This window comes from Haliotis asinina, chromosome 8 (assembly GCF_037392515.1).
Source record: "Haliotis asinina isolate JCU_RB_2024 chromosome 8, JCU_Hal_asi_v2, whole genome shotgun sequence".
Lineage (NCBI taxonomy): Eukaryota > Metazoa > Mollusca > Gastropoda > Lepetellida > Haliotidae > Haliotis > Haliotis asinina.
The window spans coordinates 59,096,719-59,110,713 of NC_090287.1; the positions used below are offsets into that span (position 1 = coordinate 59,096,719).

Consider the following 13,995-nt stretch of genomic DNA (forward strand, 5'->3'; position numbering starts at 1 on the left):
TAAGTGATACAAATTTTATTCCAATCAAAAGAAATGTTATCGAAAGACTCTTGCCATTTAAGACACATTTTAGGTAAATCTAGATCGGAAACCAAGGCGTCATAAAAAAATCCAGCTCCTTTGCATGATTTCAATAAATTCAAATAACACTCAGTTATGAGTAAATGAGGGTGCTGAAACTTGGTGCTCGTGAACTGAGCAACAAACTGGTAAGAATAATTTTAGAAGTTGAATATTTATAGATATAATTTCCTGAAATGAATCATAATCAAATGAATTTTTACAATATCTAAAATTATTCTTACCAATTTACTGCTCCGTACATCAATCAAAATAGAGGGCATAGTTCATTTTTCGGGCCTTTTAGTAAACAGATAAAATCTTACGATATGTTATATTTTCCACCAATCGGATGGCCCGAGTAAGTTTGTGCGGATCTGCTCACATCTGTTGAATGTCAAGGCCACCAACAAGTGAGTTTGATTGCCGATGATTTTTTAAGAAAATGCCCGCTTACTGTCGAGGAAATGATATGTAAATGCTGCAATAAGTTTTTAAATCCGTGGAACGTTACTGCCGATCAAATCTAGCCACTCACATGTTCTCTCAACGTGGCTGGAATTAAGACATGAATTTAAAAGGGGAGCTTTCGCTGTCTTGTGTGATCCATTAGTTGGGGGCTGGATTTACAGAAGTCGCTGTTTTTTTGGTGAGTCGAGGAACTATTGAAATAATTTACCGATTAAGGCCATGTGTAACTCATTTTGTTAGGCAAATATCTTGGACTAGCTTTTGATTTGTATGTCTCGTTCGGGCGTTAAGAATATTGTACGTGGAAAGATCTGGCTTTGATTGAGGGGGGAGTGGTTCCGTCGTTACAACTATTTCCTTTTATATTGTACTAGGGTAGAGTATATACAACTGTATGTCTTCCTAACACTGTTTCTAAGAGAGACACGCCCCTGTGTCAGGCGGTGTTGTCGGTGTCTGCCGAAATGTGTTCCATTCACATTGTGCGTAGTATATTACTTAAGAGCGCTCCAAGGGACATAACTCTATGGGGTTGGTTTGTCGTATTGTTCGGCCGGTATAAGGGCGTGAGAGTCGATTTAATGCACATTTACATTAATTCATTCGAACTTTTTAATTTCATATTATAATCCTAATATGTAATTTCGTTTCGGAATAAATTTTGTAGTTAGAAATGCAACATTGATGTTTAGACACGTGTGACATGATGACGTGCCTTTAACATCACAATACATGATTCAAAAGGATTCAAAGCAAGTATTTATCAATTTTATATCCCTATGGAAGAAGCCTTGTCGTGGCGCTGATGTTTGTGGGCGAGGCTATATACACGTATTCGTCACTGCCCCTGAGGATGGCGGCTGTACGACTGAGACCACTGACAGACATGACCAACACGTGGCACGTGGAAAGCACGTGTAGGTCTAAAATAACTTTCTCTAATCCATCACACGTGTAGTTCTTAGATCTATCGATGTGGACAATAGGTCCTTCATTTTCAACATATGTTTCCGGAAAAGCATTTTGAAATCTTTTCCTAACGTTCTCAGAATCAGTGGCTATGAAGATTTTATAAATGTCCGATTGATTCCAACTTTGTAAGAATGTAAGCACTTTTCGTGGTTTGGGTTTCCTGGTTTTCCTATATTCATCATTTGGCAAAGTCTGGCTTTTGCCCATACGAAGATGCGCACAGATTAATACCTTGTCTCCTATCCTCTTCTGTAGTGCATTAAGTCTGTCAGTAGTAGAAGGCGAAAGCCGGAATAGTAGACCCACAATGTGTTTATAGATGTCGTATTCAGTTTTGTTTCCTGCCCACTCTGTATGTTTGAACAACGGGTTCCTCATCAGATGTCTCACACAGTTAACGTTGATAGTGATGTTTACGACATCCCCTTTGAATATATTATTCAGATCCTTGTTTTGCACGTCGATGGGAAACTGTTTGTTATCAATGACTCTCATCCTCTGCTGAGGTAGTGCCCTAATTTGACCAGCGTCCACTCTCCAATTGACCATGTTGGGCTGCCAGTATTCGGCAAGGTTACATGGCTGTTCCATCACTATACCAAACTCTCGCCCCAACATCTGCGACAGAAGATACCCTGTCACAAATCCTTTCAACCGGTCCGACAGTCCTCCAATATATGACCCAATACACACGCATACAATATACTTTTTGTTTGGGTCCACAGACTGAATATGACTGAATGTTCGTTTTCCAGACAAAGATCCAGAACCCCTCAAGTCTCTGTGTACACTGTCAGCATGTCCTTCGTGAAACGGAACGTTGTAATTGTGTTTATGTCTCTTCTTATGTAGGATGTAACGGCCGCTATTGACCACCAGCAGAATTGTTCCCAATACACAACCTAGAATGAGTAGTCGCCAAAGCAGCTGCTGCAACAACATCGATGTACGCCATCACAAATAAACAGGTATTGATATATACACAGTAAACAGTTTGCTTTAAGCGAGAAATAACATTGTCAGTATGCCATTTTGTTTGATGTTTGTGCTATTTATTGTCATAGCTCTCATAGAAAATGAAGTCACCAAAAAGATGCATTAACAAAAGGTCATTTTCGAAATCTAGTTTGAATTGGTCATGTGTTACATTTTCTGTGTTACCCTAACAGAAACAGAAATACATTCCACTAAAACACTTAAATATGCACTAACAACCATCCATTTTATTAAATCAGTTTTTAAACCTCAATGGTCATTTGAATCCACCATGTATGCATCTTTAAATTGTTAATTTCATTTTACAAAATCAGTATATAAATCTCCATACAGTGGTTATGCCGAAAGTATATTTTAATTACATCGAACCCATTTTGAGGCTGACAGTTAGGTGGCGGTCTCTTCAAACGTCCATCCATCATCTGAATTGATTATTACGTAATTACAACACGAGTGTTTGATTTTTGTCTAAATATTCTCTCTGCAGGTTTATCATACGTACTTTATGCTTGCCTTCCGGCCACATGGATAGTCCACGCACAGACAGACACGTTCCCAGTATATATGTAGTCACCGACAACGGCTTTGACACTACTCGGCAAAGCTTATCAATGACCAACATCTGGTAGCTATACAGCCAATTACAACTTCCTGTACATAGATGAATCGATACCTTGCTTGTCGCACTGGTGTAATATTTCAATACACACATTTTATGTGGCGAAGTCGGGTTATTGATGACAAGCTGTTTAGAGAATATTGTTTGATGTGCATATACACAAGGAACCGTCACGTCTGTCCGTCACGTGATCTGTCACGACCTCCGGGATGTGACACGCTTCGATTACTCTTTGTCGTAATGACAATTATTTTTAATGAGCTACTGAACTGGTTTTCGAAAATAGATAATAGCTTGACAAATGGCGATGATTGCATAGATAAGATGAATAAGATACGCACAGAAGTACGGCATTAAAATACTCCGCTGCCGGGGCGGTTCACACGTTTAAAAACGTGATCTGAAGAACGAGTTTATTTTTTAAGCCATTCTTCTTCTTCTTCTTCTTCTTCTTCTTCTTCTTCTTCTTTTCAGCAATATTACAAATATTACACCGGGGTACACAAGAAATGGGCTTCGGGGAATCGAACCCGGATCTTCATCATGATGCGCGAGCATTTTATCCACTAGACTACTGGACGACACCCCTTGCAACAAAGAAGCTGTGATAGTTTCCACTTGGAATTTAGGTTCTACAGTACGTACTTGAGTATCAGTTGGCAAAACCACGTCACGCACAGGAGAAGGGTGACATTCTGTCTTGCTTCCAGCAACCTGAATGATGTTGACTGCAAAGAACGAATGTTAGTGATGCCCTGTGCTTCAATTGCCATTAGACCTGATTAGTTGAAACAATACCAAGATAAATACTACATACTGTTGCAGTCATAACTGTACATTATCCCTGAAGAACCGATATTAACAACGTTAATTAACAACAATGTCGTTGGGAGTTACTAAGATTGGATGGTCACACTTACTGACCTGCTGTTTGTCATCGTATCCCATTTGTGGATACCGTAAACGATGAAATATTAAGATAGGGGGCAAACAACAAAATGCGGTGGTAAACAACAAAACATCCCACCTAACCAAACAACATATTTGGCATACCATTCGCAAATGCAAATACCTCTTATGCCAGTGTCACTGCGGACATTAAGTGGAACCTGATTTGCACACGATATCGTTGAAGGACACCATGTGTTTGAATGTTGTATGTGCTGTTCGAGGAATCAATTCAGAAAACAGTGAACAGTATGGATCCCAAGGAAGCTAAAGTAGTAATTTATACGAGTAGTTGTGACTTAAGACTTGGTGTTGACAAATTGTAAAGCGGCGAAGGCGGACGTCATGGAACGGTCAAGCACTCACACAGTCTTCGGAATTCAAAATTGAGATTCTGACTCAAAACCGTGCATGCTTTAAATCGGATCATTGCTTTCATCTCGCGACTAACATGCTCGCTAAAGATTATTCGATAAGTAAATTAGCTCAAATGTGCAGGTAGAGCATTTTCCAGATTAATCAAAACTTCATTACCAGAATGGATAGTTATATAAACAAGTGGCAATGGAACGAGGATTAAATGATCGATAATGAAACTTGATCCTTCTTGTGAACTAGGCATTTGTTGGTCTGATCTCGTAATCGTGAGTGATCCTAGTTTTACTCCGCACAGAGCAATATCAGCAATACCGCGGTGGTCTGCAAGTAACTGAGTCTGGAAAAGGCAATCCAGTGATCAACAACATAAGCATCGCTCTATGCAACTGGGATACGATGACATGTGTCAACTAACTCAGTGACCCTGAGCGCCCGATCCCGTTAGTCGCCCCTTACGCAAAGCATGGGTTACTGAAGATCAGTTCTACCTCTGATCTTCACGGGTCCCGATCATGTAAGAAGTGACAAGATTTGCCCATAATCATGAAAGAGACTGCGTACAGTGTCTACGCTTGTAACGAACGCTATTATAAAGAAATGACCAATGTTACTATCTCTTTGTCACTTGTGTAGTTCAACCTTTATGCTTATAACTACGGCTATGATGAACTAAATTTAGTAGTCACTTTCAGTTCTTAAATTGTTCATTGTTCTATTTCGAGAATATTATAATGATAAAAGCAGCAAAACACGTATATGTCAAACGCAGATAACAAATCTACACAAGCAGATTCCATTGTAATCTATTGACTACACCATGTGTCTTAAACACACGTCAAATAGTGATGACACCAGGTATTCCTGAGGGGGTGCATTCTGCTCCTGTAGTGGCACTTGAAACACACGCAAAAGCAAATGTACTATACAGTTGCAAAAGAACATACGGTAAGGGAACAGCATCTATCATGGATTTCATCCCTGATGCACAAACATTTGGAAGTATCCACCTCACTGACGTCATCATAAATCGTTTAAAACTTTACTGCGGCACATAAGGATTTAACTTAAATCATAGAGCTTCGGAACCAGAGTCGAATGACATTTTTCAGTGTAGACAATGTTCTCGACTGTACCCTCAAAAGTATAATGTGAACATCACAAATGGGTTGCAGGAGGATTGCAAAAATGACTGAGTATGGTTTTACTCCGCCTTAAGCAATACTCCAGTAATCTCACGGTGGTTACACCAGAAACGGACTTCACACATTGTACCCATGTAAGGAATTAAACCTGGATCTTCAGCGTGACTTTAATCAACGCTTTAATGATCATGCTACCCTACCTTCCAGAATAGTGCAAGAAATGTGTGAAGTTGACTGTCGAAACGTTGAGGTGATCCCTCATTTCACACAACTTTACAGAGAGTGTTCTGCTTGTTTAGCTATGGTGTTTGGAAATTGCACGGAAAAGGATGTGTGGCTTTGACCTTGTGTCGAGCATTAGAAACTGATCCTACGAGATCTATACTCGCCCTTTTCCTTTATGCTTCAGATCGTCATCTACGGTGTATTCCTAAATGCAGTGGGTCTCATCTTGCAAGAAATGTTCATTTAGGTCTCCCTTGGGTGACTCAAATGATCCAGCTTCTTCTGTGTTCTGACTAACAAATGAATGATACCGCAGTTGGGTAACTCCTATAGACATCGAGAAGGAATCGACAAATACAAACTGATTTTAAACTTTTGTCTGAAACGGACTTAATTGATGTACAGAAGTAGCAGATGTAGGGCCTCCCTTCTATTCGAGTCCAGAGGGAATCCTTATCCACAAGTGAGACAGACATTATCATCACCACAGACTGAAATGAATGATCCACGATGGTAAGGGCAGGGCAGGGTCATTGTCTATTCTACACGTATCCAAGATGGTGAATGTCACTTCTCACAAGAATCGCTGCCTAGTGGCCACCAGCAAAAGCTGTTTGTGTGCCTGGAACAAACAGGGTTCCCAGAATGTTCAACAGATTTAGAGGATTCCAAACCTATTTAAGTCGGACAACTTCGTACGTGTGATTTTGTCTGTTTGCATGCTTGCGTGCTCTGGATGACCACACTCCACTATTCCAGCTATATGACGGCGGTCTGTACACAATCGATTCTGGACAAGGCAATCCAGTTATCCGTAGGATGGGCATCGACCTAATGGGATATCATAACGTGTGCCAACGAAGCCAGCGAGCCTGACCACCAGATCCCGTTGGTTGCTGAAGATCAATAATTCTAACCCGGATCTTCAAGCCTTCAAGAGCCTCAGCTTACTCTTACTATCAGCAATAGGCTGCTGAGGAGATATTCCTGGGTCCACAAGGGGCCGTTCTGGAGGTCCTAGCGTTAACTGAATACGTGATTTTGTCACCCTGAACATACATACGAATTCATATTGATAAAGAGAGAGACGGAGGGGCCACAGGTAGTGCCCTAAGGGATGCCTATTTCTTATTTAAATGGTTTACCCAAATCTTTTACATAGAGGCATTCACTCAGGAAGTCCAACATTGTACATACGTTTTACCCCATAAACTTCAAATGACTTTTGCTTTCACAAACTGAAGCTCTAACACGTACAAAAATAATGGAACAACCTTGTATGAAGTTCATTCAGGAAACTGGAGCAGTGCCATTGTTATGGACCGATAAGCAATGATACTTTCTACCACAGTGGTCACTTGAGATTCTATGTGAAAACAGTTGAATAGTTAGTTCACATCAACTCACAATGCTTTTCTAACGACCGTGTCCCGAAATACGCTGGTGTTACGATCGCTTGAGCGCTAAGACTGCTTTGAAACATGGAACCAGAGTAAACAGTTAAATGTTTTTTGTAACTTGAAATTAGTGCTGAGGTTTTGAACAGAGGTCATCTTATCAATCACAATGACAGGAGCGCGTTCAATTTACCAATAGTCAATTTCGCTCCAAGCCAGTGCCATCTTTTCTATGTCTTCCAATTCAAAACTAACCTCAAGATGTACTCAAAAATATCTTTTTACTCTGCCAAGATTATAATTATAGTGGTGTTTACAGTTGCCAGGAACAACGTATTTGTGAAGATGATTTACAACGAATCATCCACATAACCCGATACATTTGATACTGAATCAATATTGCCATCGCATGTTTGGCTGTAAGTGCCACTTGCAAATCGTCACAATCAATGTTTGAGACAAGTCAGTCATCTAGAGACAGTCGAAGGAGCAGCAGCAGCAGCATGTTGGTCAAGCTCCTGGTGTCTCTCGGTTGGCAGTCCGTTTTAGTCTTACACAACAAACATCTAGGTAAGATTTTTATAAAAGTACTATTATGTTTCTGTGTTGAACAATGTTCTCAAATAAACCAGGGAATTCTATGCTCGCAACATACACTATGGGCACCAGCGTTGCACCTGCTTGCATGAAAGAGAAAAGCAAACAATAATTTTTCTGGGTAGGGATACCTGATGTTATGTGGAACTCAACAATGTTGAAATTATATTTCATTGTTGGGATTTAGTAGAGGATAAATATTGTTTTTAAAAAGCTTTGTGGTTAAAGAATGATCAGCTGTAATAATTCAGGTCACAAAAAGTTTTGAAAACTGTTAATGTGAGCAGTCGCGTGCCCAAAATCAGGCTTTGTGTGACGGTCATTGCTTAGTTTCTGAATACCTACACTGAGTAAATTATAACTTAGGCCCGGGAGCGAAAATGTATTATATAAATTTCATACAATATTTGTCAAAATTATTGGATTAACAATGTGCTGTCAGTATAGTGTGACGTCATCAATCATTGATATTATGTGTGGATGAGTTCGTTAGCCATCTTCTTTGGAACACGTTTCTGTGCTCAAAAAATATCAGAATTGGTCCAACTGGCCAAACATTTGAATCCTGACGTGATATCAGATATGACTAGAGTCGGTGTCAGGAACGTTTAATCACCTCACTGGTTGAGAGAAAAGGGAAGGGTAATTGTCGTGATGAGCAGAAATGCATCAGTTTTGCAATGATGCTAGTTTTGATGTCATTTTCTCACACATGGTTACTGTGAAGCGGTAATGGTTTTCATGCCGGAATTCACAGGGTTGTAAGGCGACTCAGCTTGTCGTAAGAGGCGACTAACGGGATCGGGTGGTCAGACTCGCTGACTTGGTTGACACATGTCATCGGTTCCCAATTGCGCAGATCGATGCTCATGTTGTTGATCACTGGATTGTCTGGTCCAGACTCGATTATTTACAGACCGCCGCCATATAGCTGTAATATTGCTGAGTGCGGCGTAAAACTAAACTCACTCACTCACTCACAGGGTTGTAGATTACCTGCCCCATCCATACATAATTTTCATTGTATCATTTCTACCTTTGGAACTTTTTTTCTTTGACAAAAGGTTCTTCTCAAGTTTGTTCTAAAATACTTCTTGATTTTCGTTAAACCTACTTGAAGATATTACCGTAGGCAACGGAATTCTGAGCGTAAAAGGCATGCTGTTAAAAATGACATTCTTCCGCAATACTTTTGTGAATGTCAAGTTACTTTCAATTTATAGTGAGGAGTTGAATGTTAAGCCCATTGCTGTTTCGATGCTCTTCAAGTTGTTTTGAAAGGTATTTCAGAGATTTGGGATGGGGGTTCGAGTGAACTTTTTCGGGCCTTTCTATTTTCTTATGACAGAATGTGTATCTGAGTCATGGATTCCGGCTGTAGAGCAATGTTGGGCTGATCTCGTAGAGGATGATCTAGTTGTTTGACATCAACAAAAACAAATTCCTAGTAGTTCGCCCTTGGGTGTTTTTCCTCCAACTATTGATATACACTTTAGTTCTGAGCATGATTCTGACTAGAATTTGTCTGGCTGTAACGATTTCACGGGAGAGTATTCAAACATGTAAAGTGCATGGAGCAGTATAAGAAGATACAAGGCATTTACCTCCATCACAAACACCTGTCATTTAGGGCGCCTAATGTAGACGCTAAGACGCTGCAGATGTTCCTTCTGAAAATGGACAAAGCTTTTTGGTTTTCTTTGTTTTGGGTTGGTTTTTTTTCTTCTTTTTTTTAATGTTTTGATTTTTAGACATGAAACTCTTTTAGTTGCTATAGTTGGTGCCAACAAAGTTTTTGTCAAACTCTTATATGTGCGCCACTCTCATTTATGTTCAAAGGAAGAAGAGAAAATGTTTGGGATAGCAACTATCAGGTAACTTTGGAGAAACTCGAAACCGTTTTCATAAATCATAATTTCATTTCATAATTCCCTCCCTGTTGACACATCCTGTATTTCTCAGCACAAAAGAAATGCAGAACTTTAATATTATCTTGTTTTTAAATTTGTCTTCACTCACAACTCAAGACATGAGTTATTGATCACCATATCTGTTGCAGATCAGAACTTCACTTTGTCCTTGGAAACATCAGGTATTTCCCACGTTCACTATGACATCAGCTCGTCCACAGATGATGATCTTCAGAGACTCCTGAGAGACACGGAGCATGTGATCAATCCCTCCTTCCACGTCCTTCTACTTTGTGACATCCGTACCACCATGTCAATCCTACTTCAGGTGATAAAATACGTTTACGTGTGTACATTGTGTATCAACATGGCAAGTAAACATGTTGCCGTGTAAGATGTCTAACGAAAACGGTATTCCCCTCACAGATGGCTTTGCAATGATTAAAGTAAACTGTATTGTAAAAACACAAAAATTAGATTTATATTAAACTGCACGGCACATTAGGTAAATACACATATACTCATTTGTTAGTTTCTCGTCAATGTTCAGACAATTCCCGGTGTTGATTCCCTGATGAAAGACGCCTCAATCCGTGCTTGAATAATGTTACATGGGAGAATACAAAGGCAGGTAGAAAAGGATTCGCACTTCAGGTATTCTCACTATTATCTATTATCACGCTTAAAGTGTTTCATCGTAAACTTCTCGAACGATCGAACCTGCTAAGTTCATTCAAACAAAATGGAGTGACCGTCTGAAAGTAGTCATGACAACACGTATAATTTTGACAGTTCCACTGACAGTTATTCAACATTTAAATAAAAGCTTCAACTGCCCCTTAAACCAATGATGATATTTGGAATAGAAAATTTTAAATTTGGGGATTTTGTGTCCATAATGAGTTGATATGTATTATGGTACAGTGATGATTAATGCAAATCCCGATGTAATAAATGCTGAATCTTTAGTTATGCATAATTATACAGGTTCATACAGAACCGGCGTTTAGCATAGTCTGTATAACAACAAACCATCAACCATGACGGGAATAAAATAAACCGATGGCTTTGAGTGTCACAAAACAGAGCCTCGTTGAGGTATTCATATATTGTTCTCAGTGGGTGGGGTAGCCTAGTGGTTAAAGCGTTCGATTCCCCACATGGGTACGATATGTGAAGCCTATTTCGGGTTCAATCCCCCACCCCCACCCCCACCCCCACCCTACTCTCCCGTATTGGTGAAGTATGGCTGAAACGAAAACTAAACCCACTCACTTTGCAGGTGAGCGCTGTAACACTGTAACACTAGACAAAATTACACGTGGACACAACATAAGCGTCCAAAACGCAATGCAGATTATGGTTCTGTCTGTCAAAGTGACGAAGACATATTTAAGCTGAAAAAGACTTGTCTGGAGTTACTTCGTGCAAATTATTTAATAGTCTTTAATATGTACCATGATACATAAGAATTGAGAAAGGCCAATTATTAACGACTCTGCTAAAAAGATGTATTGACACGTCTAGACAGTGAAAAAAAATGTAAGAAAACACCGAGAGGAATAGTTGGGCCTGGTCAATCACTTTGATGTTTTGAATGCTGAGAATTGTAAAAGGGATTCAGGTGTCAAAAACGACTCTTAATGAGTTGTCTGATATATCCGTGCCTCTTGATACATTTATCGATAACTTAGTAAATAGTTAATTTATATAGAAATTGGTTTGAATTTTAGACATCAATAAGATGTGCAGAACATTGTTCACGCGTTTTCTTTGACCAGATGGGGATATGTGGAACAAAGACAAAATCTACGGTGGATCTCTGTCATGTGGCAAAAGTGCTGATTGCTGGATCAAACGATTATCTGGAAAAACTGATGGATGGCAATATACAATTAGAAAATGTGGCTGTGGTGGAATGTTTGGCAAACGAGGTGAGTACTTTGGTGACAACGTTGCGGACAGATTACGGTAGCCTTATATTTACCTCCTGGTATTCTCATGGTATTCTCATGGTATTCTCATGGTCCTGCGTTAAGATCACAGGATCAGTTGCCTGGCTCACCATTTCTGATACCTTCGCAGATTCGATCCAAGGCTACAGATTTCAGTGGGATGCGGGTAGTATAAGATTACGTTATGTTTCTATCTGCATTTGTACTGTGTTTCGTTTAAAAGCCGCAGTCAGCCATATTCCAGCTATATGACGGTCGTCTGTAAATGATCGAGTCAGGACCAGACAAGCCAGTGATGAATAACATAAGCATCGATCTACGAAGTTGGGGTACGATGGAATGTGTCAATCAAGCAGCAAGCCTGACCTCCCGGTCCTGCTAATCCCCCTTAAGACAAGCATGGATTGCTGAAACTAATTCTAACCCGGATCAACCTATGCTTGTTGTAAGAGGCGACTAAGGGGGTCGGGTGGTCAGCGGTATCCCATCGTATCATCGCTGTTGATCTCTAGAATGTCTGGTCCAGACTGATGTTTTACAGAACGCCGCCACAGCTGAAATCTTGCGGACTGCGACCCCAGTGTATTCGTTGTGTCGGAAGATGTCTCTAGTTCTGGGTGTTACGTAGACAATATAAACTGTACACTGGTCACGGGGTGGGGGGTGGGGGTGGGGTATCGGTTGATGTACTCACGATGTTTATGTTTCTTAACTTTTCATAAATAAACATCGTGGTTTAGAGTTAAGTCCTCTTCCTTCCATCGATTTGCATTCGCAAACCTCTGTTATTTCGGTACATCACACTTGAGTCAACGTTATTCCAGATAAAGAATTGCTACCGTGAAGTAGAGAATAAGTTGCCATTGGCAGCGGGGTACATTGAAATGTTACTCCCTTGACAGCGGGGTACATTGACAATAGTAGAAGAGCGCTCATCCATTCAGAAAACAGGTAGGATAAATCCTATTTACTCGTAGCAACGGGACAAGATGTATGCATGTGTTTCTGCAAGGTTCTTGTTTGTATCATGAGAATCACGACAGCAGTTGTGTCACCTTGTGACCCACAAAGTCGTCCGGGCCTAACTGAGGTGACGTTAACTTTCAATCAAACGTCTGCAAAATATAAACATTGCATCCAACCCATTTTTTGTTCAGTTTTTCGAAGTATTAGCAGAGAGGCACTCACTCACTCACTCATTCACTCACTCACTATTTTTATGACGGATGTCTTCGTTGTGGCAGGATCCGCTCACCTTTTCGCGAACACCTGGTATCATCAGTATTTGAGATTGATGTCCTGGATAAAGACTGTCTTTTAGTATTCAGATCCTATTCAGTAGACTATGTTCAAAGTCCCGAATGTCCCGAATAATTAACGAAAGGTGTAATTTTCTCAAAAATCTTTGGTAAAAGAATTTGCGTGATCTTTTACAGAACTGTCAACTAAAATAGAAATGAAGAAGATGTGATCGTGAATATTATTTACATAGTTACCCAGTTATGTGTATGATTGTGAATTTAAATATTTTGTAGAATTCCGTGAATTGTCTAGGTTTCTCAAGTTAATTCCTTGTTAACAGTTGAAATTTCTCCTTTTATGATTGTAAATAAATATACTTCAGAAAATAATTAACTTTATTGCGTGAACATTTTCTTAGTCGATGTTTGATCATTTTGTACTCCCCAAATAGTGTTTTTCATGGTCTGATTTGTTCCTTTCTTGTCAGATATGTTTCCGCAGCCACGATACGTATTGGGACTTTCCCTGGTAGTGAGTGAGATGGGTTTTACGCCACTTTTAGCAATATTCCAGCAATATCTCGACTGAAGACACAAGAAATGGGCTTCAAACGACGTAACCATGTGGAAAATCGAACCTGGGTCATCCGCCCGACGAACGAACGCTTTAACCACTGCACCTATGACCGATCAAAGGCTGATGCATGTTATGATTAGTGTGCAAACGGAGTGCGTTTGTTAAATGTCGCCACCTCCACGTCACGCCAGGTGTTATGTCTTCTGGTAATCTATGTCAGAATCGTCCCAAACCTTTCGATAATATTCTGTATATATATTTGAGATACATGTGTACGTTTACAATAAAGACTGGACGCTGTAGTAAATGCTTTTTCTCTCCCCCAACAGACTCAGATCAATACAACAAAAATATGGACATTGGTTTTCCACCCAAAAGGACGGGAGTTCCGGAGAGTGCCTTCATCTGTTGACCAACCAGATGTCTTCCCCAATGTAAAGTTTGGCTATAACGACAGACAACTCACCGTTGTCATGAAGGTATAGATATTAATGAGCAAACTATTTG

At 39.9% G+C, this 13,995-nt stretch overlaps 1 protein-coding gene across 1 annotated transcript; it reads right to left on the reverse strand.

Moving 5' to 3' along the window:
• LOC137295036 (uncharacterized) lies at positions 1 to 3,090 on the reverse strand. The gene is made up of 2 exons (XM_067826296.1): positions 3,002 to 3,090; positions 1 to 2,433 (listed from the first exon to the last, which is right to left on the reverse strand). The coding sequence occupies exons 1-2, from the start codon at positions 3,023 to 3,025 to the stop codon at positions 1,309 to 1,311; spliced, it is 1,149 nt and encodes a 382-aa protein (XP_067682397.1). The 5' UTR covers positions 3,026 to 3,090; the 3' UTR covers positions 1 to 1,308.
• Positions 3,091 to 13,995: the final 10,905 nt, after the last annotated feature.